Source organism: Lutra lutra, chromosome 15 (genome assembly GCF_902655055.1).
Source record: "Lutra lutra chromosome 15, mLutLut1.2, whole genome shotgun sequence".
NCBI classification, from domain to species: Eukaryota; Metazoa; Chordata; class Mammalia; order Carnivora; family Mustelidae; genus Lutra; species Lutra lutra.
Window position 1 is genome coordinate 57,941,085 of NC_062292.1, and position 24,573 is coordinate 57,965,657.

Here is a 24,573-nt window from a genome sequence, read left to right on the forward strand (position 1 = left end):
GTTAGGTCAAGGGCAGGGGCCTGGGGGAGGAAGTGTGTTACACAGGAGGCTTCCGAAGTCACACAGCCCATCCGAAGAGAGCCAGTCGATAGAAATACACATTTCAGGGGCGCCTGGGTGGCTCAGTCGGTTGAGCGTCTGACTCTTGGTTTTGGCTCAGGTCCTGATCTCAGGGTGGTGAGATGGAGCCCTGTGTCAGGTTCTGTGGTCAGAGCAGAGTCTGCCTGAACATTCTCTCACATCTCCCTCTGCCCTTCCTGCTCGTGCTCATGCTCGCTCTCCTCTCTCTCAAGTAAATAAATCTTTAAAAAAAGAAGAAAGAAATACACGCTTCAAATTCAGGGGACAGGTCGGGCCTGGAGACACCCACGAGGGAGAAAATGGGTCTATCCGAGAGTGTGCAGACGGGAAGGGCTGACAGCTGACAGGGCAAGACTCTGGACCCAGAAGAATCAAGGGAAGCCAGAATTACAGGCGTCCTAGTGGAGAGCAGCGAACAGGGAGCCCCCGGCGAGTAACCCCACACACGTCCCAGGAAGACAGTCCTGCCTATCGCCCTGCCCACGCCTGCTAAGCCCTCGGCTCGGAGCCGGCTCTCAAGGCCTCCGAGGTCCTCACCTTACTATCGAAGAGTGACAGCGGCTTCACGGTCTTCAGAGAAAACCTCATGACGGCGTAGAGGACGGAGCAGAGGACGGAGTGATGCTCCACCAGCGGGTAGTGGACGTGCTTCTGCTCCAGTGCCAGCTCCACGATGGAGATTGGTCCCTCGACCATGAGCCACGCGTCCTCCGTGTCCAGGACAGGTGCCTGCATCTCATCCCGGCTGACGTCGGCCTGCGTGTTTGGAGAACAGAGAACCGCGGGCAGAATCGGAGAAATAAGTATTATTATATAAGAAATAAATATTGCAAATAAATATCTTAACGCACTTACAAGGGGGAAAGTGCAAACCCCTTTTCTCCCAGACCCCAAAATTAGAACAAAAAATCAAATCTAATTCTTTGTAAGAAACCTTGATTTGGGGGATTTACATCAAAACTTAAAAATGAAGAAAGGAGGGCGCCTGGGTGGCTCAGTGGGTTAAGCCGCTGCCTTCGGCTCAGGTCATGATCTCAGGGTCCTGGGATCGAGTCCCGCATCGGGCTCTCTGCTCAGCGGGGAGCCTGCTTCCCTCTCTCTCTGCCTGCCTCTCCTTCTACTTGTGATCTCTCTCTGTCAAATAAATAAATAAAATCTTTAAAAAAAAAAAAAAAAAAAAAAAAAAAATGAAGAAAGGAAAAAAACCTCTTTCTAGAGCCTTTTTTAAAAATTAGTTTTAATTTTTAAAATTTTTATATTTTTATTAACATATAATGTATTATTTGCCCCAGGAGCACAGGTCTGTGAATCATCAGGCTTACACATTTCACAGCATCTAGAGTCTTTTTTTTTTTTTTTAAAGATTTTATTTATTTATTTGACAGGCAGAGATCACAAGCAGGCAGAGAGGCAGGCAGAGACAGAGAGAGGGGGAAGCCGGCTCCCCGCTGAGCAGAGAGCCTGATGCGGGGCTCGATCCCAGAACGCTGGGATCATGACCTGAGCCGAAGGCAGAGGCTTAACCCACTGAGCCACCCAGGCGCCCCTAGAGTCCTTTTTTAAGTTCAGCGATTTAAAAAGCATTTGCTATCTCAGAGAGAATTCAGAAGGAAAATGCACCTCTTTTACCTCCATTAAAGTCTGAAGAAGATCCAAGCAGGAGCCAAGGAAGGAGGTCATTGCTGTGTCACTCATCCCCACATCCTGTCGGTAAAAAGGAACACGATTAGCACCTGCAGCAGAACTGCCACAGTTCCCACCAGAAAAACCACAAACACAGCGCAGCACACCTACGCAGAGGACTCTCAGCACTGGACATACAAGAATTTGAAAGTCTAGGCATTGGCACATTTTCTTTCTTGAGATTCACTGTATTTTAAAATCAGGCTTTCCAGGGGCGCCTGGGTGGCTCAGTGGGTTAAAGCCGCTGCCTTCAGCTCAGGTCATTATCTCAGGGTCCTGGGATCGAGCCCCGCATCGGGCTCTCTGCTCAGCGGGGAGCCTGCTTCCTCCTCTCTCTCTGCCTGCCTCTCTGCCTACTTGTGATCTCTCTCTCTCTCTCTCTGTTAAATAAATAAATAAAATCTTAAAAAAAAAAAAATCAGGCTTTCCAAAAGACAGTACCCACACAGACTTTCCACAAGCCGGTGTTCCCCGTGTGCTGTGAAGACGCGGCACCATTGGTTGCCACAGGTCATGGTGCCGCTGCCTGCGGACCAGCTCGCTAAGGCGCCGGACAGCCAGGCGGTCAGGGCTCAGGGTACGTGCTGAGACGCCACACAGCAGCCAAGCTGAGGAGAAGTCCTCAGAAAACAGCCCGCTCTGGCTGCAAAGCATCCTTCAGGGATGGAACTGAACCTTCCGAACAAAGCCAGCATCCCCAAGCCCGGGAACTAAATACCACACTCGGGCTGTGGGCGACAGGTCGCTCCCGTTGGCCCTGCATTCACCAGCTTTTTTGTTTTTATAAAAGCTAAGCCTTTTTTTTTTTTTTTAAAGATTTTATTTATTTGTCAGAGAGAGAGAGGGAGAGAGAGTGAGTACAGGCAGACAGAATGGCAGGCAGAGGGAGAAGCAGGCTCCCTGATGAGCAAGGAGCCCGATGTGGGACTCGATCCCAGGACGCTGGGATCATGACCTGAGCCGAAGGCAGCTGCTTAACCAAGTGAGCCACCCAGGCGTCCCTCACCAGCTTTTTGAAACCCAAAACCAATAAATCCCTCACATCCTAAGTAATTCATCCTTGCATTATTCACTGTGTGTGTGTGTGTGTACACACATAACAGTCCCAGCCACTCTCAGGAGCACAGCAGAACTCTCCGCCGGTGGGGTTGTCTGGACTATGGGCCTAGCACGGCTGGATTCACGTGTCCCGGGATTGCCCAAGGTGTCCGAGTAAGAGTATTTCGAAGTTCTGAGCAGAAGTTAGCACTCCTCCTCACCGGCCTCAAACAGAAGCCCAGCAGCCGTGGGCTGGAATCATACTGAAGACCGTTTGTGCGATGGTTATTACAGAAAGTAGCTAAAATTCCCTCATGAATCTGCTTCCACAGGACACTGGGTGTTGATGTTAATAAATTTATAGTTGGAAGGTATCTGACAACCTAGAGAGGTAAATTAAAAGTGGCCACAATTCATGGCCAGTTTCCTTAACATTGTATTATCTTCCCACGTTTCTCATCCCCTGAGAGGCCATCAGAATGGGAAAAGACCAAGTCCAGCCCTGCGGTGAATACGGTGCTACGTAAGGCACAGGACGGACAGCTCGGCATCTGGTGAACAGAGTCACTTACCCTTCGACATAGCCTGTCCTTTGGTGATTTTCCAACCTAAGAACGGGACACAAAATACTATATTCATTTAACAATTTAAATAAGAAGGCATTACTATGGTATAAGAAGTAAAAGTAAGAAAATTTTAAAAACTCAGCTATAAATAAATGTTGGTTCTACTCATTTGTAACAGAATGCAGTTAACTTTGTGGTGGAACTTAAAAATGTTTTATGAAAAATATATCCTTGGGCTCACAAATAATCCTTATCAAAAATAAACATTTTTCAATTATTATCATCATCTTAAACCTGTGTTATTTTAGTTTTATTCAGATACTTGGATTAATAATGAAATAGCGACCACAGTGTGAATATTTTTGTGAATAAAGATTTTGAGAAAAACAGAACAAAAAAATAAATAAATAAATATTTTTGAATTAAAAAAAAAAAAAACCCTCTAAAAAAACCAGATTTTTATTAAGGCAAATAACTGTTGCCTTAAAACCCAGAACCAAACTCAAGGTTATGAATAAAGAGCAGCTTGTTGATAAAGCTACACAATCATTTTAAATGGTCAAAAAGAAGAAAAAACAATGCAGTGCAGACAGAAGTTCTAGTCCTAGCTCAGAAAACTGGTTGATTTTCTCAATTCAATAAGTACTTGATGAACTCTACTGCACACTTATCCCGACTCTTCGGGAACATGACTTGACAAGAGTTCCCAGGAGGCAGCACACGGATCAGGGCAGACGGGAACCCAACACCAACGACTCTGCCTCGTTGCCTCTCACTGAGATCTCTGCGCCGGCCCTCAAACCACCACGCTCGGCCCCTCCCAATCCCACATGTTTCACCGTTGCCAGAATCACCGTTGCCAGAATCTTTTGAAACACAAATCTGAACATATCATTCCTCTGCTTAAAACTGCCCCAGCATCTTCAAGATAAAATAACAGCTACCACCTTCTGAGCCCTCACCCTAGGGGCCAGACCCTATGCTAGGCAGTTTACACAGAGGGTTAGAAAATCCCAAACCCACAGCCCACGCAGGAAAGACTTCATGCCTGGTTTCCACTCCTTCCCCCGGTGTGTGCTTCCAGCGCCCAAAACTCCTCCCAGCTCTGAGCCAAACACGGATTCTGCAGGAATACGTTTCCGTCTCACCCCTGCTCCCTGCTCACTCCTCCTCCACAACTCAGCCCAGAAGCCTTCCCTTGACCTGGTTATTTCCCTCCTCTTCTCAGTCCCCAAAGCACCCTGTACACCTTTGAGACTGGGAGTCCCTGGAGGGCAGGGGCTGGGACTTTGAAATCTGTAAGCACAGCACCTAGCACAGCCCTTGGCACACAAGAGATACTTGTAGTTAAGTATTTATCGAATGAATCATCAAAACTCTCTACCTCCTAATTCAGCACTGTTTAAATTCAAGTCCGGGTTGTGAGAGTCCTGTGTGGCCGTCGATGTACGAACACTACAAAACCCCACAGTGACAGACACGTGAAAGGCTTCGCGCTACTGCTCTCCCAGAAGTCCCCAGCCAGAGGTGGAGGGGAACAGAGCAGTACCAGAAAGGCCAAAAGGAACGAGCTGGAAAACAAACACTGAAGCAGGCCAGGAAGGTGAGCACGTGGGGAACATCAGGTTGAACTAGAAAACTGTTACCAGGAACAGCCAAGAAAGCATTTGTAGTGGAGCTGTGGCCCCAAGTGGGTCTGAATGTCATGCTCACGGCTGAATGTCTGTCCGTGTACATCTGCAAGAACGTGCTGTCCTTACATGCTGTCCCTCTCCTGCATCCACTCACCTGATGCCAGGTGAAGTTATACTCTTGCCAGGCCTGGGGACACATTGCTCAGGGCCCCGGGTGCCCAGCTGGGGGGCGGCGGCTAGTCTCCGCCCGCTGAGTCCTGTCCCCTGAGCACTGTTTGTTCCTAAAACTACTTTGGCTGGTTGTAATAGGTAATCATGTATTTCTGTCACTTAATTAAGTAACTGATAAAATATGAGTGAGAAAAAAAGGGGGTGGATATACGAATACCAGGTTGAGTGCTTTAAAAAGCTGTGCAGAGTAGCCGACTCCCGGCTCTACTGGAAAAGATGCAGAGGAAGCGACTACAAAGAAGAGGGCATAAATTTTAAAATCTGAATATTTTGCACTCAGACCGCATCACCACTTTAAAAAGAAAAGGAATTTAGAAATCACACGCAAGGCAACAGGGGTGAATTTTCTGTAGGAAAACCAAAGCAGGGCAGCAGTCGACCCCAAAGAAAATACCTTGTCCTACATCCAAAGAGGGATGAGTTAACTATACATTTGTACATTTTAATTTAAAACAAGGTACAAATCTTTTCCTCAGTCAAGCACAAGTCTCACTCTCTTTGGTTAAGAGGCTTTTAAAGGAAAGTACTCTCAAGGATCGGGGAGGTTCTTTTCCAGGTCCTCAAAATGCCAGTACTAGGCATTACAGTTAACGGAGCATTAGTAAAATGTAATCTCAAATAAAAAATAGTCTAACAAGGCCCACTGTAAATAAACTTTCTAATATCAGTCAATTAAGGAAAGAAACAAGTATATGAAATTTAAAGTTACCTTACCTTATCCATCAAGTACGTAGCAGCAGAAAACCTTTTCACCAAGAATGTATTCCACATCATGAGAGCAATGCCTAGAGAGCGAGTAAAGTAGTAAGTAGAAGGTTTATCTGTTTTTTCTTTTATCATGCTTAACAAATTACTGTCTTCCTTAAGCTTATAAAGCTATATGGGCTATTTATTTAGATATCGTTTCTGACATCTCACATTACAATATTTGTAAAATTAAGAAAAACCTTTATCCTCAATGATAATCAGAACTGAGCTGTGTAAGAGGGTATCCAAATGGCCACTAAGTGTAAGAAAAGATCCATATCTTTAGTTATGAGATACACATTAAAATCACAGATATCAACCAACCAACACAAGGGCTTTTTTTTTTTTTTTTTAAATGACCGAACCAAGTGTTGGGGAAGATAAGGAAACCACTGGAACGCTCATAGGTTGCTGGGGGCGCATCAGAAAGTGGCAAAACCGCTTGGAAAACTGGCCATTTCTGCTAAAGCTAACTGTGTGTCCACCCTACGACCCAGCAATGCCACCGCATAAAGGAACACAAAGATGTGTATCAGAGTGTTGAGAATAGCTTTATTCAAAACAGCCAAGCAAGAGAAACAGCTCAATGTCCCAAAGTCATTTTTTTTTTCACATGTAGCCACCAAATAAAGTGACATATGAGGAAGTATTAAAAAATAAAACACAAAAGCAACCACACAAGAAATCTGGGCTATATACTTCCATATTCAATAAACCATGGCATGGAAATTTCTGAAACTGTTGTGAATTAGGTTCAGCATGCCATCTCCCCTGCGGTCATTATCTGCAGGCGGCTGCTTCCGTAACTGGGGCTGAGGGCCTCAGGGGCTGTGGAGAAGCCAGGAGACCCACTGGACAAAGAGCTAAGTTCTTAAATACAAGGCTGAAGTTAGCAGTGACTTAATTTTATCAATTAAGGGTAGAATTCTCTAGAGACCCTATTTTCCAAATGAGTCACTTTCCATCTTCTTTTTCCTCCCAGGAAGAAGGTAAGATGTAAGAGATGAAAAAAATTTTCATGTTTTCTTCACAGAAAATGAGACATTTTAGAATTTCTCCAATTGGATATCATACCACCTGCGAGGAGGCAGTATGGTGAGGAATAAGGAGTTTCCCTAAAATTCATCACATGGACACCAAGTTGATGCCTCCCTTTTACGTGGCTCAACACCTAGTTTCACCACTTAGTAAAATAACTAGCCTCGTGCAGAGCCCTCCATTACTTCTTCCAGGGAAACCCTCTTATTTGGTGGAACCAGCAGCCTGTTTACAATTTTTCCACCACAATTTGTGACATTTTGTCAAGGAGACATCGGCAGTCCCCATGTTACAGCAGCCAATGGAGAACAGTCACATTTATTAAAAGAAGCACGGCGGTGGGGACCGCCTGGGTGGCTCAGGTGGTTAAGCGTCTGCCTCTAGTTTGGGTCATGTTCCCAGGGTCTGGGGATCAAGCCCCGTATCGGGCTCCCTGCTCAGCGGGAAGCCTGCTTCTCCCTCTCCCGCTCCCCCGTTTATGTTCCCTCCCTCGCTATCTCTCTGTCAAATAAATAAATAACATCACACACACACACACAAAACAAAAAAACCACAAGGCAATTTGTACCATATGATAGCCTTAGGCTCTTGCTACCTAACTTTTTCATCAGCAACTTCAGCCCTTTCTGAGAAGCCCATCCCTCTTTCCTTATCTACCTGCGATCTAAAAAGAAAATCAGTGTTTTATGTCTCATATTCTCCTTACTTCTCCCCCGTTATCCCCTCCCAAACAGCATTTTCCTAAGCAGTTCAAAGACCAGGACTTTGCCCATCATGATACACAAACACATACACAGTCACGGGTTAGGAGGCAGAGCCATCAAATAAAAAATGAACAGAATATGAACTTAAAGATCCCTGCCTCTTTTGAATCCACCAGTTACGCTTTTAATGCTTATTTACTTACCATTCTGAACATGCGCATTAAGAATGTGCTTCAAGTGTTCTATTGACCTAACAAAAAAACGTGCTTCCTTACATACAGGGAGGAAAAAAGAGAGAGAGAAAAAAAGAGAGGTATCATTTAACAGATGTTTCAAACACAAATGGTAACTTCTTAAATTTCTCATAAAGCTACCCAAGAATGTGGTGATAAGAACACAGATGAATTAGGTAAAAGAAAATTTTTCATAGGACAGTGTCAATGGTCTCTCATAAATTCACGTTACCTACATGATGATGGATACCAGGTCATATATGCTGACATCTGGAATCAATATTCACTATGGCCTGGACATGACAGCAGTATTTTCTCTAATACTTGAATTTCACACAGAGGTGGGATTACTTCTTTGCAAATATCATTCTTCATTATTCAACAATTATTTATTAAGGCACTACTATGCACCAGAGACACTGTAATGAACAAAGAGACCCAAATCCTTGCTCTCACTGAGGTTACATTCAAGCAAGCAAGCTAACTATGGTAAGTAAATTATACAGTTGGTTAGTGATAACATGCCAATGAGGAAAACTAAAGCAGTGAAGGGAAACATGTCTGAAATTCAACTCCTTCTAATCGAGGTCTGACATATTAACACTCACATGCAGCATGTAAAACTGATGACATTACCCAGATCTTTGCTAAATAATATTACAGCTACAAACACTAAACTTATCACCTTTGATAACACATACTAGTGTTAGTGATTTCCCACAAATAATTTCAATTGTTTTGACCCTGATGAAGCTCATGTATAAAATGGTAGAACTGGGGTAGGGATTGGATGGGGAAAGGAGAATTATTTAATAAGAAAAAAAAAAAACAAAAACAAGAAAAATGGTCATTTATTTGAAATGTAAACAATTTAAATAGACCATGATAGCACTAGTCAAGATGTCAGGCACTACACATGCATTTTCTCTAGAAATTGCAACACCCCTTCAAGATAGCTACAGTCCTCATTTACTTTCAGTAAAAAAATCAAGAACAAAGGGTTGAGAAATGTTCCCAGAGATCATACAGCTGGTGAGTAGGGGCAATGAGGCTCGACCTCAGCTGTGTCCCAAGCCGCCTTCAGTTTATAATGAATGATGTAAAACAGAATTTTCTCCTTATGTATCACTGTTAGAGCTGAATCTGGAATTAATCTATTCAGATTTTACAAACTATTACGTCCTTATTATAGTTGTAACATTACTTTTTCCTGTAGGAAAAATTTTCCATTGAAGGGGAGAGCCCAAACACAATGGCCACTCAGATCATAGAGCAGGCCACTGAAGAGGGTGACTTAGGGACCATCAACAGGGTCCCCTGTGCTAAAATCACTTTTTGGTCAAGATTTAATTGATCAAGGGCCATTCCTTTGTTTAAAGCACTTTTTAAAAAAACCTTTTAAAGTGATTTACGTATTAAAGACAACACTTTTGGGAGAGGAAGAGTATCATTAATTCATGTATTAGTGTGCGTTAGTTCATCAGTGAGATTTTTTTCTTCAAAAGTGCAACCTGACATAAGGACCACAAAGTATTTGGCTTGGAGAGGGATAATTTACCAGGGCACTGACTAGGGAGACCTGAGGGACGGACTTATTGGCAAAGGGCAATACCCATCCTATGTTTTCACATCTTACTTAATCCAGGCATCGATCCTGAAGGATTGGCACCTCCATTAAAAAAAAGGTAGAGGGAGAAAAAAACAGGTTCAGAGATTCAGTGACTGGCCCCAACCCAGACACTTGTCAGAAATCCAGCTGGGACCCAAATCCAGCCCCTCAGCTCAGGGCCTATCCTGCTTCCCGACTACGGTTGTTCTGCGAGAGAAAGTGGCAGAAAACGATGCCCCAGCAGAGAGCTAAAAGGGCAGTTAGGCTAACCCTGGACTTGTACATAGGGCGGCAGTTAGGCTAACCCTGGACTTGTACATAGGGCGGCTTTCTCGGTGTTTCGGAGATGAACATAAGAGAAGTGACGGACAAACGCAGGGATATCTAAACAAGCAGACACTAGGTCAGCGTCCGGATCTTCACCCTGGCTTTATCAGGATGACTACGATATTACAAAGTTTCTAGTAAGTTCGTGCCGTCTCATACAGGAATTCAAAAGGAAATAAAAAATATACGTATCACAACCTAACTAGGAGCGGGGGCAAAACACGCCAGCTCTAAACACAAAGAAACCTAGGTGGAAATCCTGGCCCGGACCGACTCAGCAGTGTGCCCTGGGGCATGGAACCGAACTTCTCTGGGCCTGGTTTCTCTTCTCCAGATGGGGGTACTGACAATGTCCACATGTCACAGGTTCTCTGTGAGGACTGAGAGATAATGCATGGAAAAAGACCTAGCACCGCTCCTAGTACAGCGGCATCCCAAGCAGGAAAAGTCCAGTGTTTACAGTACGTCACTGACCTAAACAGTCCCACATATGTACAGCATGAGCACAACGACAGAATTAACAGGAAAGAAGTGGCGAGAACCTTACCTCTGGGTCTTTATTCCACTGAACGACGTACTCCCAACAGCAGTGGGCGTGCAGCACGTCCAGCTCAAGGCTGCATGGAAACTGCTTATAGGCTAAATGCAACAAGTCTGAAAGCCACAAGAGAGGACAGATTTATTATTCTTTCCTTAACAAAGACTCAGCCACATCCCCTCCACTCTGGGCCGCATATTTCTTCATATTTATGGATTACCTGGTATGGCTCCTAGGGTCATCTCCACCTCTGATGCTTCAAGTAAACCTCTGTTAATACCTTCTTTGGGTTCATCTGGGTTTTCTGCATCTCTTTCCTTACTAGCCAGTTTTAGTACTTCAGGGCTGAAGTCCTGTTTAAATATCCACTTGGCTACACTGTCTGCAATGCCACCTATAGTTTGGAGATAAGAAAATGAAAATTCAGTGTTCAGCAAAGACGGCAAGGCCAAGTGCAATATCTGATGGCTAAGGGCATCTCTATGCTCTAATATATATATTATATATATAATTATATAATAACCTAATATATATATATACTCTAATATATATTAAACATAAATGCATACACTTGTCTGTATACCATGTAGCTTCTATGTCCACAAATTCAAAATATACTTCGCCAGACACAGAGGAAGGGATGAATACATCTTCAAAACATTATCATTTTTTATTTTTATTTATTTTTTTAAAGATTTTATTTATTTATTTGACAGACAGAGATCACAAGTAGGCAGAGAAGCAGGCAGAGAGAGAGGAGGAAGCAGGCTCCCCACTGAGCAGAGAGCCCGATGCGGGGCTCGATCCCAGGACCCTGGGATCATGACCTGAGCCGAAGGCAGAGGCTTTAACCCACTGAGCCACCCAGGCGCCCCAACATTATCATTTTTTAAAAAGATTTTATTTATTTATTTGACAGACAGAGATCACAAGGAGGCAGAGAGGCAGATAGGCAGAGAGGAGGAATCAGGTTCCCCGCTGAGCAGAGAGCCTGATGCGGGGCTCGATCCCAGGACCCTGGGATCATGACCCGAGCTGAAGGCAGAGGCTTTAAACCCACTCAGACACCCAGGTGCCCCTATCATTTTTTTTTTAAAGATTTTATTTATTTATCAGAGACAGAGAGAGGGAGAGAGAGCAAACACAGGCAGACAGAGCGGCAGGCAGAGACAGAGGGAGAAGCAGGCTCCCTGCCGAACAAGGAGCCCGATGTGGGACTCGATCCCAGGACGCTGGGATCATGACCTGAGCCAAAGGCAGCTGCTTAACCAACTGAGCCACCCAGGCATCCCCTATCATTTTTTTTAAAAGAAGGTTTTATTTAAGAGAGAGAGAGAGAGAGAGAGAGAGATGGAGAGAAAACACAAGCAGGGGGAAGGGCAGAGGGAGAAGCAGATGCCCCACTGAGCAGGGAACCCAACAAGTGGCTCGATCCCAGAACCCTGGGATGACCTGAGCCAAAGGCAGACACTTAACTGACTAAGCCTCCCAGGTGCCTTTAAACCACTTTCATTTATATACAAGTGAAACAGACTGATTAGCATGATACCTGTTTAGGCAACATGTTACTTTTAATAGCCAAATAACTTGCCTACATGGAGTACTTATAGGCAAAAATTAGTTACCTCTAAGAAACATGATGTTTTCCCATGTTTCAGTCACTGACATAGGCCAAAAAATTCTACATGGAAACTGGAAAACACTCAAGACAAAGAGTCCTGTTTCTTACCTAAAACAAATGATACATTGTTCTCTAATTACCAAAACTTCTTCTTCCCAGTTTGATCAAATATAAACCTTTCCACAAAAAAAAGAAAGCTTCACAGTAAAATCACACTTATCGGTGATAATAAAGGACAGCAATGTGCTGGGTATTCCAATTTCTCATGTTTGACTTCCAGGTCATTTGGTAGTTTCCATTCCAAAATCAAGCCCTTGCTCACACTGCTCAGGTTAATATCACGAAGAAGGTCCTACCCTATCAGCAGGTGGCAGCAAGGAGTGTAGAGTTTACAACTTAAACTTTTTCGCAAGTCTTTTTTTAAAAAAACAACTTATTTAAACTTAAAAAAAAGAGGGGGGGTTTCCATTTGCATTTGCATGGAGTATCTCTTCTCATCCCTTCACTTTCAGCCTGTGTGTGCCCAGTGTCGAGGTGGCATATATATGGCTTTTGTTTTTTTTTACTCATTCAGCCACCTTTTGTCTTTTGATTGGAGAATTTAGCACGTTTATAATTAAAGTAATTCCTGGTAGATGTTGCTTGTTGCCATGTTGTTCTCTGTCTGCTTTAATAGTTCTTCTGTTCCTTTATTCTTTTCTTGCTCTCTTCCTCCGTGGTTTGATAACTTACTTTGGTGGTTTGCTTATAGCCCTTTCTCTTTATCTTTTGTGTATTTATTACAGGTTTTTGCTTTGTGATTACCACATGCTTAGAAATAACAACTTATCTATTGTTACAATATCTGTAACTGTCTGATTGGGCGAGTTCTACTGCCCTGTCTTCGGGTTCACTGATCCTTTCTTCTGCTTCACCTAGTCTGCGGCTGAAACCCTCTAGCATGTACTGAGTTCGGTTATTGTATTCTTCAGCTCTGTGATGCCTACTTATTTTCCGTCTCCTTGAAGTTATCACTGTATTCATCCATTCTTCTCCCCACTTTGGTTAGCATTTTTAGGACTATAACTTTGGACTTTTTATCAGGTAAATGACTTCTCGCCATCTGATTAAGGTTTCTCCCCACCCTGAAGTTTTCTCCTGTTCTTGCACTTGGAACATATTTCTCTATTTCTTCCTTTTGCATGAGTCTTTGTGTTGGTTTCTACACAGTAGATGGAACGACCTCTTCCAGTCTTAAAGGAATGGCCTTGCTCAATCATGCCTCAGTTCCTGTCTCTCAAACCTCTGTGCTTAGCCAAGCAGCCTAGTAGATATTTAACAGTTCACAGCAGCTGAGGATGTGCCAAGACCAGCCAGTGTCCCAAAAGAGAGGATCTTCACACCTACATTCAGGCTGACTGAAAGCCAGAACCTCAAGCATCAGATTTTTTGTTTGTTTTTTTTTTAACTTATTTACTTGAGAGTGAGAGAGAGCACACGAGCACAAGTGAGAAGGGCAGAGGGAGAGGGAGAGAGAATCTCAAGCAGACTCTACACTGAGCACAGAGCCCAAAGTGGGGCTCAATCTTATGATCCTGAGATCACAACCTGAGCTGAAACCAAGGGTCAGATGCTGAACCAACTGCACTGCCAGGTACCCCGTCAGGCATTAGCTTTTAAAAGTAAGCAAATATATACAGTCCTGTGGGACCACAAGCATAAGCTCCATTGGCCACCAGAGTCAGGCGATCTGGAGGGGTCCCCTGGGTGGCAGTCACAAAACCAGAACTCCAAACAAGTGTATAAGCTCCTTCTGGGTTATGCCGGCAAACCGGAACAAGGCAGACGGCAAGCATCAGGACGGCACCCACAGTCTATGTTCCTTAAGAGCAGCTGCGGAGGCCACTAATTGTGTGCAAAACCTAAGGCCTTGCCTCTCAGGCTGAAGTTTACAAATCTTATAAAGGATAAGAAGACAGGTTAACTAAATCGAAATCTATAAACACATGGGTATTTACAAATCCAGGAATACAGACATTCCAGGATCAAATGCCTGATAGAGCTGCTGGTAAAAAGAGAGTACACCAAGACAACTAAAAATTTACAATGCTTCTGGTCCTGCAGGATGTAAGCACAAGAACCCAATGGCTCTAGAATAGTAGAAAGTGATAAATCACAAAAGAGGTATAAGGTCCTGTGGAAATCAGGAGGAAGAAGAGAAAATTGGTAGCTAGTAGACCATGAGCAGTTTCTTAGAGGAGTAAGCATTTGAGCAGGGCCTTGAAAGAGGAGTAAGTACAATTTAGAATCCAGAATGGGACAGGTCGGGAGAGGGAAGGGGACAGGCTCAGACCCAGAGCTGGAGAATCACACAGATGCTTCATTTGAACCACAATCAGCAAGCAAGAAATGGAAAAACGGGTTAGATTCAAACCCAAGGTTCTTAGAGAACCAGTTTCTATTTGTTCCAGAAGTTCTTGAATTTCTTAAGTCTCAGAATCTCCTTAAACTCTTAAAAATTACTGACAATCCCAAACCTTAGCTTATGGGTTATATTGATTCAAATTCCTGGTCTTAGAAATTAAAATTGAGAAAATTCTAAAATACTTTTATTAATTCATTTTTAAATATAAGTAATAAACCTATTACATGTTAATAACATTTTATGAAAATATAGTTCCCAAAGCAAGAAAAGACATTTTGGGAGAGGAGCAACACTACAACCTTTGCAAAGCCTCTTCTGCTGTCTAGCTTACATCTGGATTCTCCGATCAGCTTCTGCACGCCATCTATTAGGATCTGTTGCTCTGGCTGAAGTGCAGGAGGAAAAGCCAGCCTCACAGAGACATGAAGTTGGAAAAGGGTGGGCTCTCGAGGTCCTCTGAGCACTCTTTGAGAACCGTGGCTAATTCTCTAAGGCAGGGGAAGGAATGGGGATTCCTGAGCAGGGAACTGACCGAATCAGACTTTGAGGAGATTAACTGAGAAGAAATACATGGCAGGTTATTTTTAATTTTTTAAATCTAAATGTACTTGTCTTTCCCTATCCTTGCAATCATTTCTATAAAAAGCCCCAGAAATGTCCACACCATAAACACACAGATCTGTAGGTGCAATGTCCCATCAACCCCAGCTTACCTTTTCCCCCTTCCAGTAACTTTTTGACAGACAGCCTCGGGAGTGGCTCAGCCTGCAGCGATGACACTTTGGAGACTGGCGTGTTTGCTTTGCTGTGAAGCAGAGTCTGAAGGATGAGGCAGTCCTCCAGCTGTTTCAGCAGGAGCTTCCAGTATTCCATGTCAAGAGAAAGGGCCTCCCAGGAATCGGTGAGGGCCTCAGAATCAGCACCCGACACTGTTTGGGAAAACTAACAAAAAAATGCCCTGGTGATACCCTGGCAAAGACTCTGGATCAGCACGCACTTGAATGAGCTTTGAACCTGAAAGCTGATGACAGTCAGGATACGTCACAAAGCAACACGCAGATGCTGGCTCACAAGTATTACTACTTGGCTGGATGGAACATGAGTGACAGGAGGAGACTGGAGACTCGGGGGCAACAGTGACAGAGTCTAGACATTCACAGTAAGACCCCCGGGAAAGCCCTTGATTCATGCAATGGGCACTAACGAGTTCGCAGGGCCATACCCAACAAGGTCCATGGTCTTTTCTGTTAGTACCAGGATAGTGCTCGCTCTTCAGAGGGCACTCTCCAACACACAATATGAGTCTCAAATTCCTTCTCTCTCCATTATCATAAACATCTTAGGCCAGTAATATTAAATTTAGCATATGAACTACTGAGACTGACAATGTTAAGTGAATCTCTACAGGCCTATTTAACTGACTCATCCAACTAAATCAACGTTCCCCAGAAAAAATTTGATCTACCATGAGATATAAGAGATGTTTGTTTTTTTAAAAAAATAAATCTGAGTCTTTAAAAAGACAAGGGAAAAACCACAAAGCAAAAGGTCAATAGGAAACTTTTATTCAAGTCATTCAACACCCCATGCCAAAACAACTTCTGTTTATAAAAAGGGGGAGGGTAATAAATACAATTGTAGAACTCCAGAGCTATAACGAACCTCAGACATAACACAGTCTAACCCTGACCATCTTTAGATGAAGAACCTGAAGCAGGAGACTCATGTTTAAGGGACTCACCACACATCACCAGCTGCTGGCCGAGAGCCAGACCTCTGCCCTCTGATTGCCATACTTTTCCCCTCAAGGTGAAAGTACGAGGTGACGGCAAAATTCAGTATGCGTGTCATCTGAACAAACAAGTTAAGGGCAGCACCCCTCCCTCCCAGAAAGACAAATGAGAATCTGCTGGACACACATTTCAAACTCTAGATGTTCCGTAACATCAAAGACACTGTAGTCCAGACAGGGACAAGCAGCCCCTAAGCAGACTGGACAGGCAGAGATCCAACCTTTCCAAGACCAGGTACACCCCCCCCACCCGCCGACTTACTTTTTTCTCAGTCATACTGTTTGAGATCTGTGCAGCAATGGAATGCCCAACGTGTGCAGACAACAGAGCAGCTCCGTTGTTCTCAGACTGAATACAAGCCGTGCGCATCTGCTGCCACCACGGGGACACAGACTGGGAATCCCAGGTCTCATCGATGGCCACTATGGGCAAAAAGAGAAAGTTAAAGGAAAGCCTGAGCTTGTTGATTCTTTCTGTTCGACCTTTAACATTAAACATAATGTTGAAACTGAGTTCCCCTGTGATAGATTGGTAAATTTCTGAATTAGAAATTAATCCATGGGGCCCCTGGGTGGCTCAGTGGGTTAAGCATCTGCTTTCAGCTCAGGTCATTTCCAAGAGCAGCAGCGTCTCAAGGCCCACGCAACTGCAGCAGCCCCCCAGCCTTTTACCTTTCATCTTGCTCAGAAGGGACAGCATCGTATGGAGACAGCACACAGACTGCGGTTTATCCAAAATATCTTTTTCCTTAGAAAGCCACACACTCAGGAGCAGAGACTGAAATCAAATTTAAATAATTTTCAGTAATAAAAAAACCAAAATGTGGCACTTGTCAAGAGAGCACAGACGTGTATACGAGTGATTCAGTCCTTCAGGGTGAGAAATGAGGGGCTGCTCATTACATCGCCTCTCATGAGAGACACAACAAGGTACCCTGTCCACTGAAGAGATTCTTCGTATCTGTCAGATCTGTAACTTCCACCGTTCCCGTCTCTTCTTTGGGTTAATTAAGCTCCGCTTTCCAGGCTGAGCCTTGATTAGGGAGCAAAGTACCAGAAAGGTTACTACTACCGAGTTAGCGTAGATCTCCATAGACTGGCAAGAAGGCACTCAGCTGCCAGGAGGAAAGGAAGGACGCAGAGCTGTGGACCTCACCCCACACTGGCCACAAGGTACTGTGAACTTGGCAGTGCTGAACAGATAAGTAAAGCGATCGGATTCTACTTTTTAAATCACTAATAAGTCAAGAGAAACAGATTTTATAAGCAAAAACATTTAAGTCAACATAAGTGACTTTTAAGATGCCTACGAACCAGCCTATCTACTTAGAACTGAAATATTTTAAGATGTACAAAATTTGCACACAGATAATTCTGGGATAATGAGAAGTTCAATGGCATGGCACCGCACCTGTCAGTACTGGTGTTTGCGAAAGGCCTGGGTTAGCGTTAACTCTGCGGGACCTTCACGTTAAAACCAAAAACAAACGCTTGAAAATAAAAGATTGACTACCAGTTTAAATATAGTAGTATAAATACTTTTCAAAAGTGAAGAAGAGTAGGAAGTTGAAGTCATGTGTGAAGGAAACTGGGAGAACAACCAAAGGGCCAGGATACGGAAGTACTTGCCGGGCATCACCCTGTCCAATTCCGACAATCCCGTGGCAGGCACGGTCTCCCAGATTTTACAAATGATGAAAAGAAGTAATTTACCCAGCACCATAGAGCTAGTGAGTCAGGACTGAAGTCTCAACCAAGATCTGCCTGATCCTAATATGTGTGTTTTTTCTCTTTAAAAAACTGTACATGTGTGTAGACTGTACATATAATTTGTACAAACAATACACACACATGCTTTTAAAAGGAGTTTTTTTTCCCTTTTCTGTTTAACCCTCTTACCTCTCTCCCTATGTCAGCCTCCTTTCTACCTCATCCTATCCAGAAACCTATTTTTTTTCTACAAACACGTATGTGCTTTCATATTTGCCTGCACATTCCTAAGAGAATGACAACGCTAGCAACAACAAAGGCTGGTGGCTACCGAGGGCAGACTAGGTGCCAAGCCTCTGGCAGCTTCCTAAGTGCAGCTATACAGACAGCATTATGGAGCGACATGGGGCTTTTATAAAACTGGGCTCATGTTATACCATGTGCTTTCCACCTGACACACAAACACCCTGTATAGTCCACCAAGTTTTGACTGACTCTATCCACATATCAAGGCTATTCCCTCTACCTCACACAACACTGCTACTTACAGGCAGGCTACAGAAATGAGTTGCCTGGATAGGCAACAAAGACACTCCAGAATCAACTGGAAATTACTCTCAGTGTTTTGGGCACATATGTGCTATGAAAGCAAGCCAAAAGGAAATGAGGGGGAGCAGGAGGACTTATCTTTTGGGCTCACTCTGATTAACTTTAGGCAAAAAATATATGCCCAGGGGTATTTTACAAGCACTCCAGGTTTCTAAACACACTTACGGGTTTAGTGTCTTTCAAAGCTTGATTCATCTTTTCAGCAGCAACAAAGTTTCAAAATGCTCAAAAAGATGGACAACCCAAAGAGTTAGACGAATTGAATGCCACGGCCTGAATTCCCCGTCATACTATAAACTCTTTTATTTTCTCTCCAACTAACCATTCCCCCTATCACCACCCTTATTTAGCAAATTCTAAAACAAAAAACCCTGTTCTGTTTAACTTTCCTTCTATCTCTCTCTAGGTCAGCCCTGTTCTAACTCTCATGCAGCAAGGTAATCTTTGCTTATAACCCAGCGGTGTTCCTCTTGTTTTTTATTAACTTTAAAAATCCAATCAGTTATGTTTTAGTTAGCACGTGAAAGGTCAGAATGCAATACAGACTGCCACGGGAACTATAAGAACAAGATGACATAATTTAGAATCACTCATAAGCAATAGATTTTTTTAATTTTTAGGAAAAATTAAGGTAAAAGGAGAAAAATAATCAAAGAGGAGAATACAGAGCTAAGATACCACATATACACATAGACACACATAACAGAAAGAAAAGTATATTGAAGATAACAATCTCTACAACTAGTAAATACAAAATATCCTTTCAATACATCACAGCAAAGAATGTCACATATTATTCATAATGTGGATATTCATATTATAAATGTAAACTATGTTGTTTCACATATAAATGTCACATACTGACATATTACCAGATGGTATCTGAGTATTAGATTTTTATTAAGAGAAACCTTGAGAGGAAAGTTGGTTAATTCCTCTTTCCTAAGTCGAGCGGTATCTAAGACTTGGTAAAAACCTGTACCTAACAATGAAAGAGAAAAATCCCACGGGTTCTGGGTAGAAGCTTCTAATGCCTAATGAACTTTACTTTTTGCTAAGTATCCTCCTCCTGTAATATTAACATCCCAGATGTTTTAATCCTTCCCTCAGCAGAAATGCTGGCAGATAGAACATGAAGAAGCCATCTGTTAGCCCTGTCTCTACTTAAAAGAAACTTTCTTTGTCAGTTTTTTGAATGAGCCTTATTTTCTAGTCTTTCCTAAAAATTAGGTCTGTTTTAGTATACAGAATTAAAACTTGATAAAATTCCAGTGAGAGTAATTACAGTTTTAAACATTAAATTATAGTTTTAAACATTTAAACATCTAAAAAACTATCAGGCTGTTGTCGTGAATTACGCTAATGTAGTAAAATACTGACTAAATCAAGTGTAAGTTTTATAGAAAAATTGGTAGGCATTATACACTAGAAGTATTTCCAAATTTAACAATACACACAACCTAAAAAAAAAAATAGACACAAACACACAAAACCTCGATTATAAGTAGCAAATTTCTTTATAAACATAATTCCAATAAAATTACCATATAAAATAGTTCAGGAAAAAAGAGTTAGCAGTTCAAATGCCTTTATAACACCAATAATATATTTTATATATTTTGTTGAAAGACCTAACACCTTTTATTCATGACTTTTAGATGCCTAACTCCTAAAAGTCTATCACTCTTTTAATGTAATACAATAGACATTTATTCTTTTTTTAAAAAAAACTGTAAGTTAGTAACGTAGAAAAATGTCACTTGTTAGTATTTTGGCCCTGGCACTAACTGCTTCGGGAATGAGCAGGCTGTAAGCAAGATGCACACTTACTACACGGGTACACGAAACCCCTGCACTTGATCTTCCTAAGGCCAGGCGGCTTATTCACAGGCTGAATGTGTTAGCTATTTCCTCTGATCAATGTGACCACAATGACCAAGCAGACTTTTTTTTACAAGCCGGTCTTATTGTACATTCAATTTCTTACTTTAATTCTTGGGCTTTGTTTTTTGGGGTTTTTTGAAGAAGTTTCCCCTCCCTTCCCATTCGTAACTATTAATTACACGCTTTCAGTGAAAATGCCTTATTTCTCTGTACTCGATTTTAAAAATTTACATGACTGCTTGAAAGCATTCAGCTATTGAAAGAATATTTTAAAAATCTAACTATAAAATACTCATCTGAGGAAAACAAAGGAAAAGCGACCAATCATTTGGAATAAGTGAAATACAGTCTCTCAGAGTTAGATGATTTTTAAAAAGAACTTAAAATTACAACCTATTTTATAAGTTCTATAGCACAATAATAAATATACTTATAGACCACAGCTTTATGGATTTAAAATAATCAGATTTTCTAGAGAACACTTTATTACATTATGATATATACATATTTACAATAAATTTCATTAATTTCAGTTTGGGTGGCCAACACCATAAACATAGTAAAGCACATCTTCATCCCCCAAAGTTCCCTTTGCGCAATCTCCAATGCCCATCTTCATCCTCTAGCAAACACCCCTCTGCTCTGTCACTCTATTTCATATAATTAAAATCATACAATAGGCAGTCTTGTTTCTGGATCTTTCCACTTAGTATAATGCTTTTGAGATTCATTTCTTTATTTATTACACAGTTGTACTGTGTATCTCTTCTTAACTTTTTTCCCACTGTATGGACGTACCATAACTTACCACTTATCAGCCAGTGGATATCTGGGTTCTTTGCACTTTGGACTATTCTGAATAAAGATGCTGCTAACATTTTATTTCAAATCTCTATGAACATATGTTTTCATTCGTCTTAGATAAATACCTAGGAGTGAGACTGCTGGATTTTATGGTAAATCGCTGTTCAACAGTATAAGAAACTTTTGGACAGTTTTCCAAAGTTGTTGTATTTGTTGGCATTTCCATTGGCCAACAATTCTGATTGTTCTGATTGTTCCACATCTTCATCAACACTTAGTGCCATCAGTCACCTTCGTTTCGGTCATTCTCTTGCGAAAGAGACTCCTGTGGTTTTATCTGGCATTTCCCCAACAGTAAAAGATGCTGACCACTTTTCATGTGAGCATTTGCCACGGGTAAGTATATTTTTTGGTGACGTGACAGTTCAGATCTTTCACTTTCCTTATTGTATTCTTTGTCGTCTTATTGAGTCGTATGAATTCTTTCTTAATGTGGATTCAATTCATTTATCAAATATAAGTTTTTTTTTTAAGATTTTATTTATTTGACAGAGAGAGATCACAAGTAGATGGAGAGGCAGTCAGAGAGAGAGAGAGGAGGAAGCAGGCTCCTCGCCGAGCAGAGAGCCCGATGTGGGACTCGATCCCAGGACCCTCAGATCATGACCTGAGCCGAAGGCAGCGGCTTAACCCACTGAGCCACCCAGGCGCCCTCAAATATAAGTTTTAAAAGGAAGGTTTGCCTTTCAGTTTCTTAACAGTTCTAAAACACAGAAGTTCTGAATTTTGATGAAGTGCAATTGATCAATATGTTTTTCTGTTCGCACTTTCTGTGCCCTACGAAATCTTTGCCCGAACCAAGCTTTCTCCTTTTCTTCTGTAAGTTCTGTAGTCTTATGTCTTATATTTATTTTCCATTTTGAGTTAATCTTTAACTCAATCTTTAACCTCAACTTACTTGAGGTAAGATCTGAGGTTCATTTTCTTCTAATGTTTCTTGAACTCCGGATTTAATGCAGACATTTTGATACTGATTAAACACAATTTAAAAATAAGAAGTATTCTGTATTCATCTTATTTAAGCATCTCAAATTTGGATAATACTTATCTGCTCTCTTTTTAAATTTTTACTTTAAAATAGTTATAGATTCACTAGGGGAACAAAAAATAAAACACAACAAAATCCCATGCACCCTTCCCATAGCCTCCCCTCATGGTGGCATCTTACACAATATCATAACCAAGAAGTTAACATTGGCAAAATCCAAAGCTTATTCAAATTTCACCAATAATGCATACACCCATATGTGTGTACATGCAATTCTATCAAATGTGTAGCTTTTCAAAAACATCACCATGGTCAAGCACTCAACTATACGTCAGCAAGAGACTCCTCTGTGTGGACCTTTTTCAGCCACACCCATCCCTCCCAACACTCATCCCTCACCCCTCGCCAACACTAACCTCTTCTCTATCTCTGTAACGGTGTTATTTCATGACCGCTACACAAAAATGGAACCATGCAAGCACATGTCTTTCCAAGATGGGCATTTTTCCACTCAGCATATTTTCCTTGCGGTTCATTCAAGTTATTATGTGAATCAACAGTTTAGTCTTATTGTTGAGGAAAAGGTAAAGAAGTACGTGGTAAAGAACTACCAGTTTGTTTAACCATTCATCTACCGAACGACATTTGTGTAGTTTGCAGTTTTGGGCTATTACGAATAAAGCCACTCGTGAACATCCACGTACAACCAACCTAGGCATACCTTTAACCGCCTTACTTCCTGACATACACACTGCAAAGTAACAGAGAATGGAATCTGTTTTTAAAGGATGTAAATGTTTAGTTAAAACCATACATGAACACAGTCAACAAGCTCCTAAAGGAGATTGCCCAGATCCTGGCCAAATGTACGACGTTAGTGAGGATGTGGAAGAGAGTTTATGTTTGCATGTGAGGGTTAAAGAGGAGAGAGGACGGCAAGGTCACCCCTCCCCACCACACCCTGCATCCTGCGCTGAAGGGCAAACATTCAGCGTTGTCATTTTCTACTGAATGATTCTTGTGTTTTCTATTTGTTATAGCACAGAGACTAAAACCTAACCTATACTCAAAGTTTGGGAATATTTGATTATAATTCTGTACTGCTCCAAAGGAAGTTGATTTGTTCTCTAAGATTTTTTTACTTCTAATATGATCAATTTCACTGATGACCACAATCCACTATAAATGCATGCACACCTGTCAGATTTGAAATTTATTTTAGGCCAACCATGGAATACGCCTGCTACCATTTACAGGGAATTAGAAAAATAAAATAATATTACTCAATTAAATATGGTGATTATAAATTTCTTTGACCACTGTTGAAAGGTTTTCATCTATGTTCTATGATATGCTTTGGATGATGGTTAAAAAAAAAAAAAAAAAAAGGACTGACCCTTCTGGATGACATGAGCAGGGAAGAGAGGGTGCGATAAGAAGGTGGCTTACCAACAACAGCTGAGGGCTCAGTCCAGCTGACTCCAGAGTGTGACACATGTCCTCGGTAGAGCTTTCTCCATGCAAACACTCCAAAAAAAGAAACTGCCTAGTAAAACAAAAGCAAAACGCATTAACCAATGGCTACTTACCATTTGGACTAACATTCTTCCTGAATTGCAATCTAGATCTCCAGAGAAGCAAACCAGCATGAGAGAAAAGAAATTAATGGCTCAATTTGCTTGATTTTAAGGCAGAAGGCAAACTGCTACAGGTCTAACACTGTCTCTTTAGTCTATGTATTAGCCAGTAACACTTTTATGACATAGAGCCTACATATCCAGAGTATCCGTTGTTCACTGAAAAATATACATGAATTTCTTAGCTTAATTTTAAAACATACTGAACCTTTGTGATGCTATCAACTCCTGCCAGGCTCTCCTCCAGAAGAGGCAGGATTCACAGAGCAGTTCATCTTTCCACCCACCTAAAGCCACATACTCCTCTTCACTTATCTTCTTACGTTACCGCATCTTTCTCACACTCTAAATATTCCAGGAATGTTTTCACGTGTAACACGCCATCCTTAGCATCAGAAAATCGGACTGTAGCAGTCCTGGATTTTTCCTCTTTGTACTTCTCTAGTAATGCCACGAGCTTAAGCAGTTCTTTTTCATCGAGCCTCAGTAACACAGCCAAGTCCTTAAAAAAATAGGGGGAAAAAAAAAAAGAGTTTGGATACACCGTATCTTCCTAGGACTCCGCCAAAAAACTCAACCCCATCATATCTGAAGTGAAATGCAAAACTGTAAGCAAATGATGACTTGTTAATTAA

At 41.9% G+C, this 24,573-nt stretch overlaps 1 protein-coding gene across 1 annotated transcript in view; it reads right to left on the reverse strand.

Moving 5' to 3' along the window:
- The window catches only part of RAB3GAP2 (RAB3 GTPase activating non-catalytic protein subunit 2), a 93,824-nt gene that overhangs the window by 5,953 nt on the left and 63,298 nt on the right, over positions 1-24,573 (reverse strand). Inside the window, 14 exon segments of the mRNA XM_047703648.1 lie at positions 619-837; positions 1,711-1,785; positions 3,375-3,410; positions 5,948-6,018; positions 7,926-7,992; positions 10,439-10,545; positions 10,650-10,823; positions 15,168-15,396; positions 16,509-16,669; positions 16,919-17,024; positions 23,751-23,830; positions 23,833-23,847; positions 24,226-24,260; positions 24,262-24,440. Coding sequence (XP_047559604.1) covers positions 619-837; positions 1,711-1,785; positions 3,375-3,410; positions 5,948-6,018; positions 7,926-7,992; positions 10,439-10,545; positions 10,650-10,823; positions 15,168-15,396; positions 16,509-16,669; positions 16,919-17,024; positions 23,751-23,830; positions 23,833-23,847; positions 24,226-24,260; positions 24,262-24,440 — 1,554 coding nt within the window.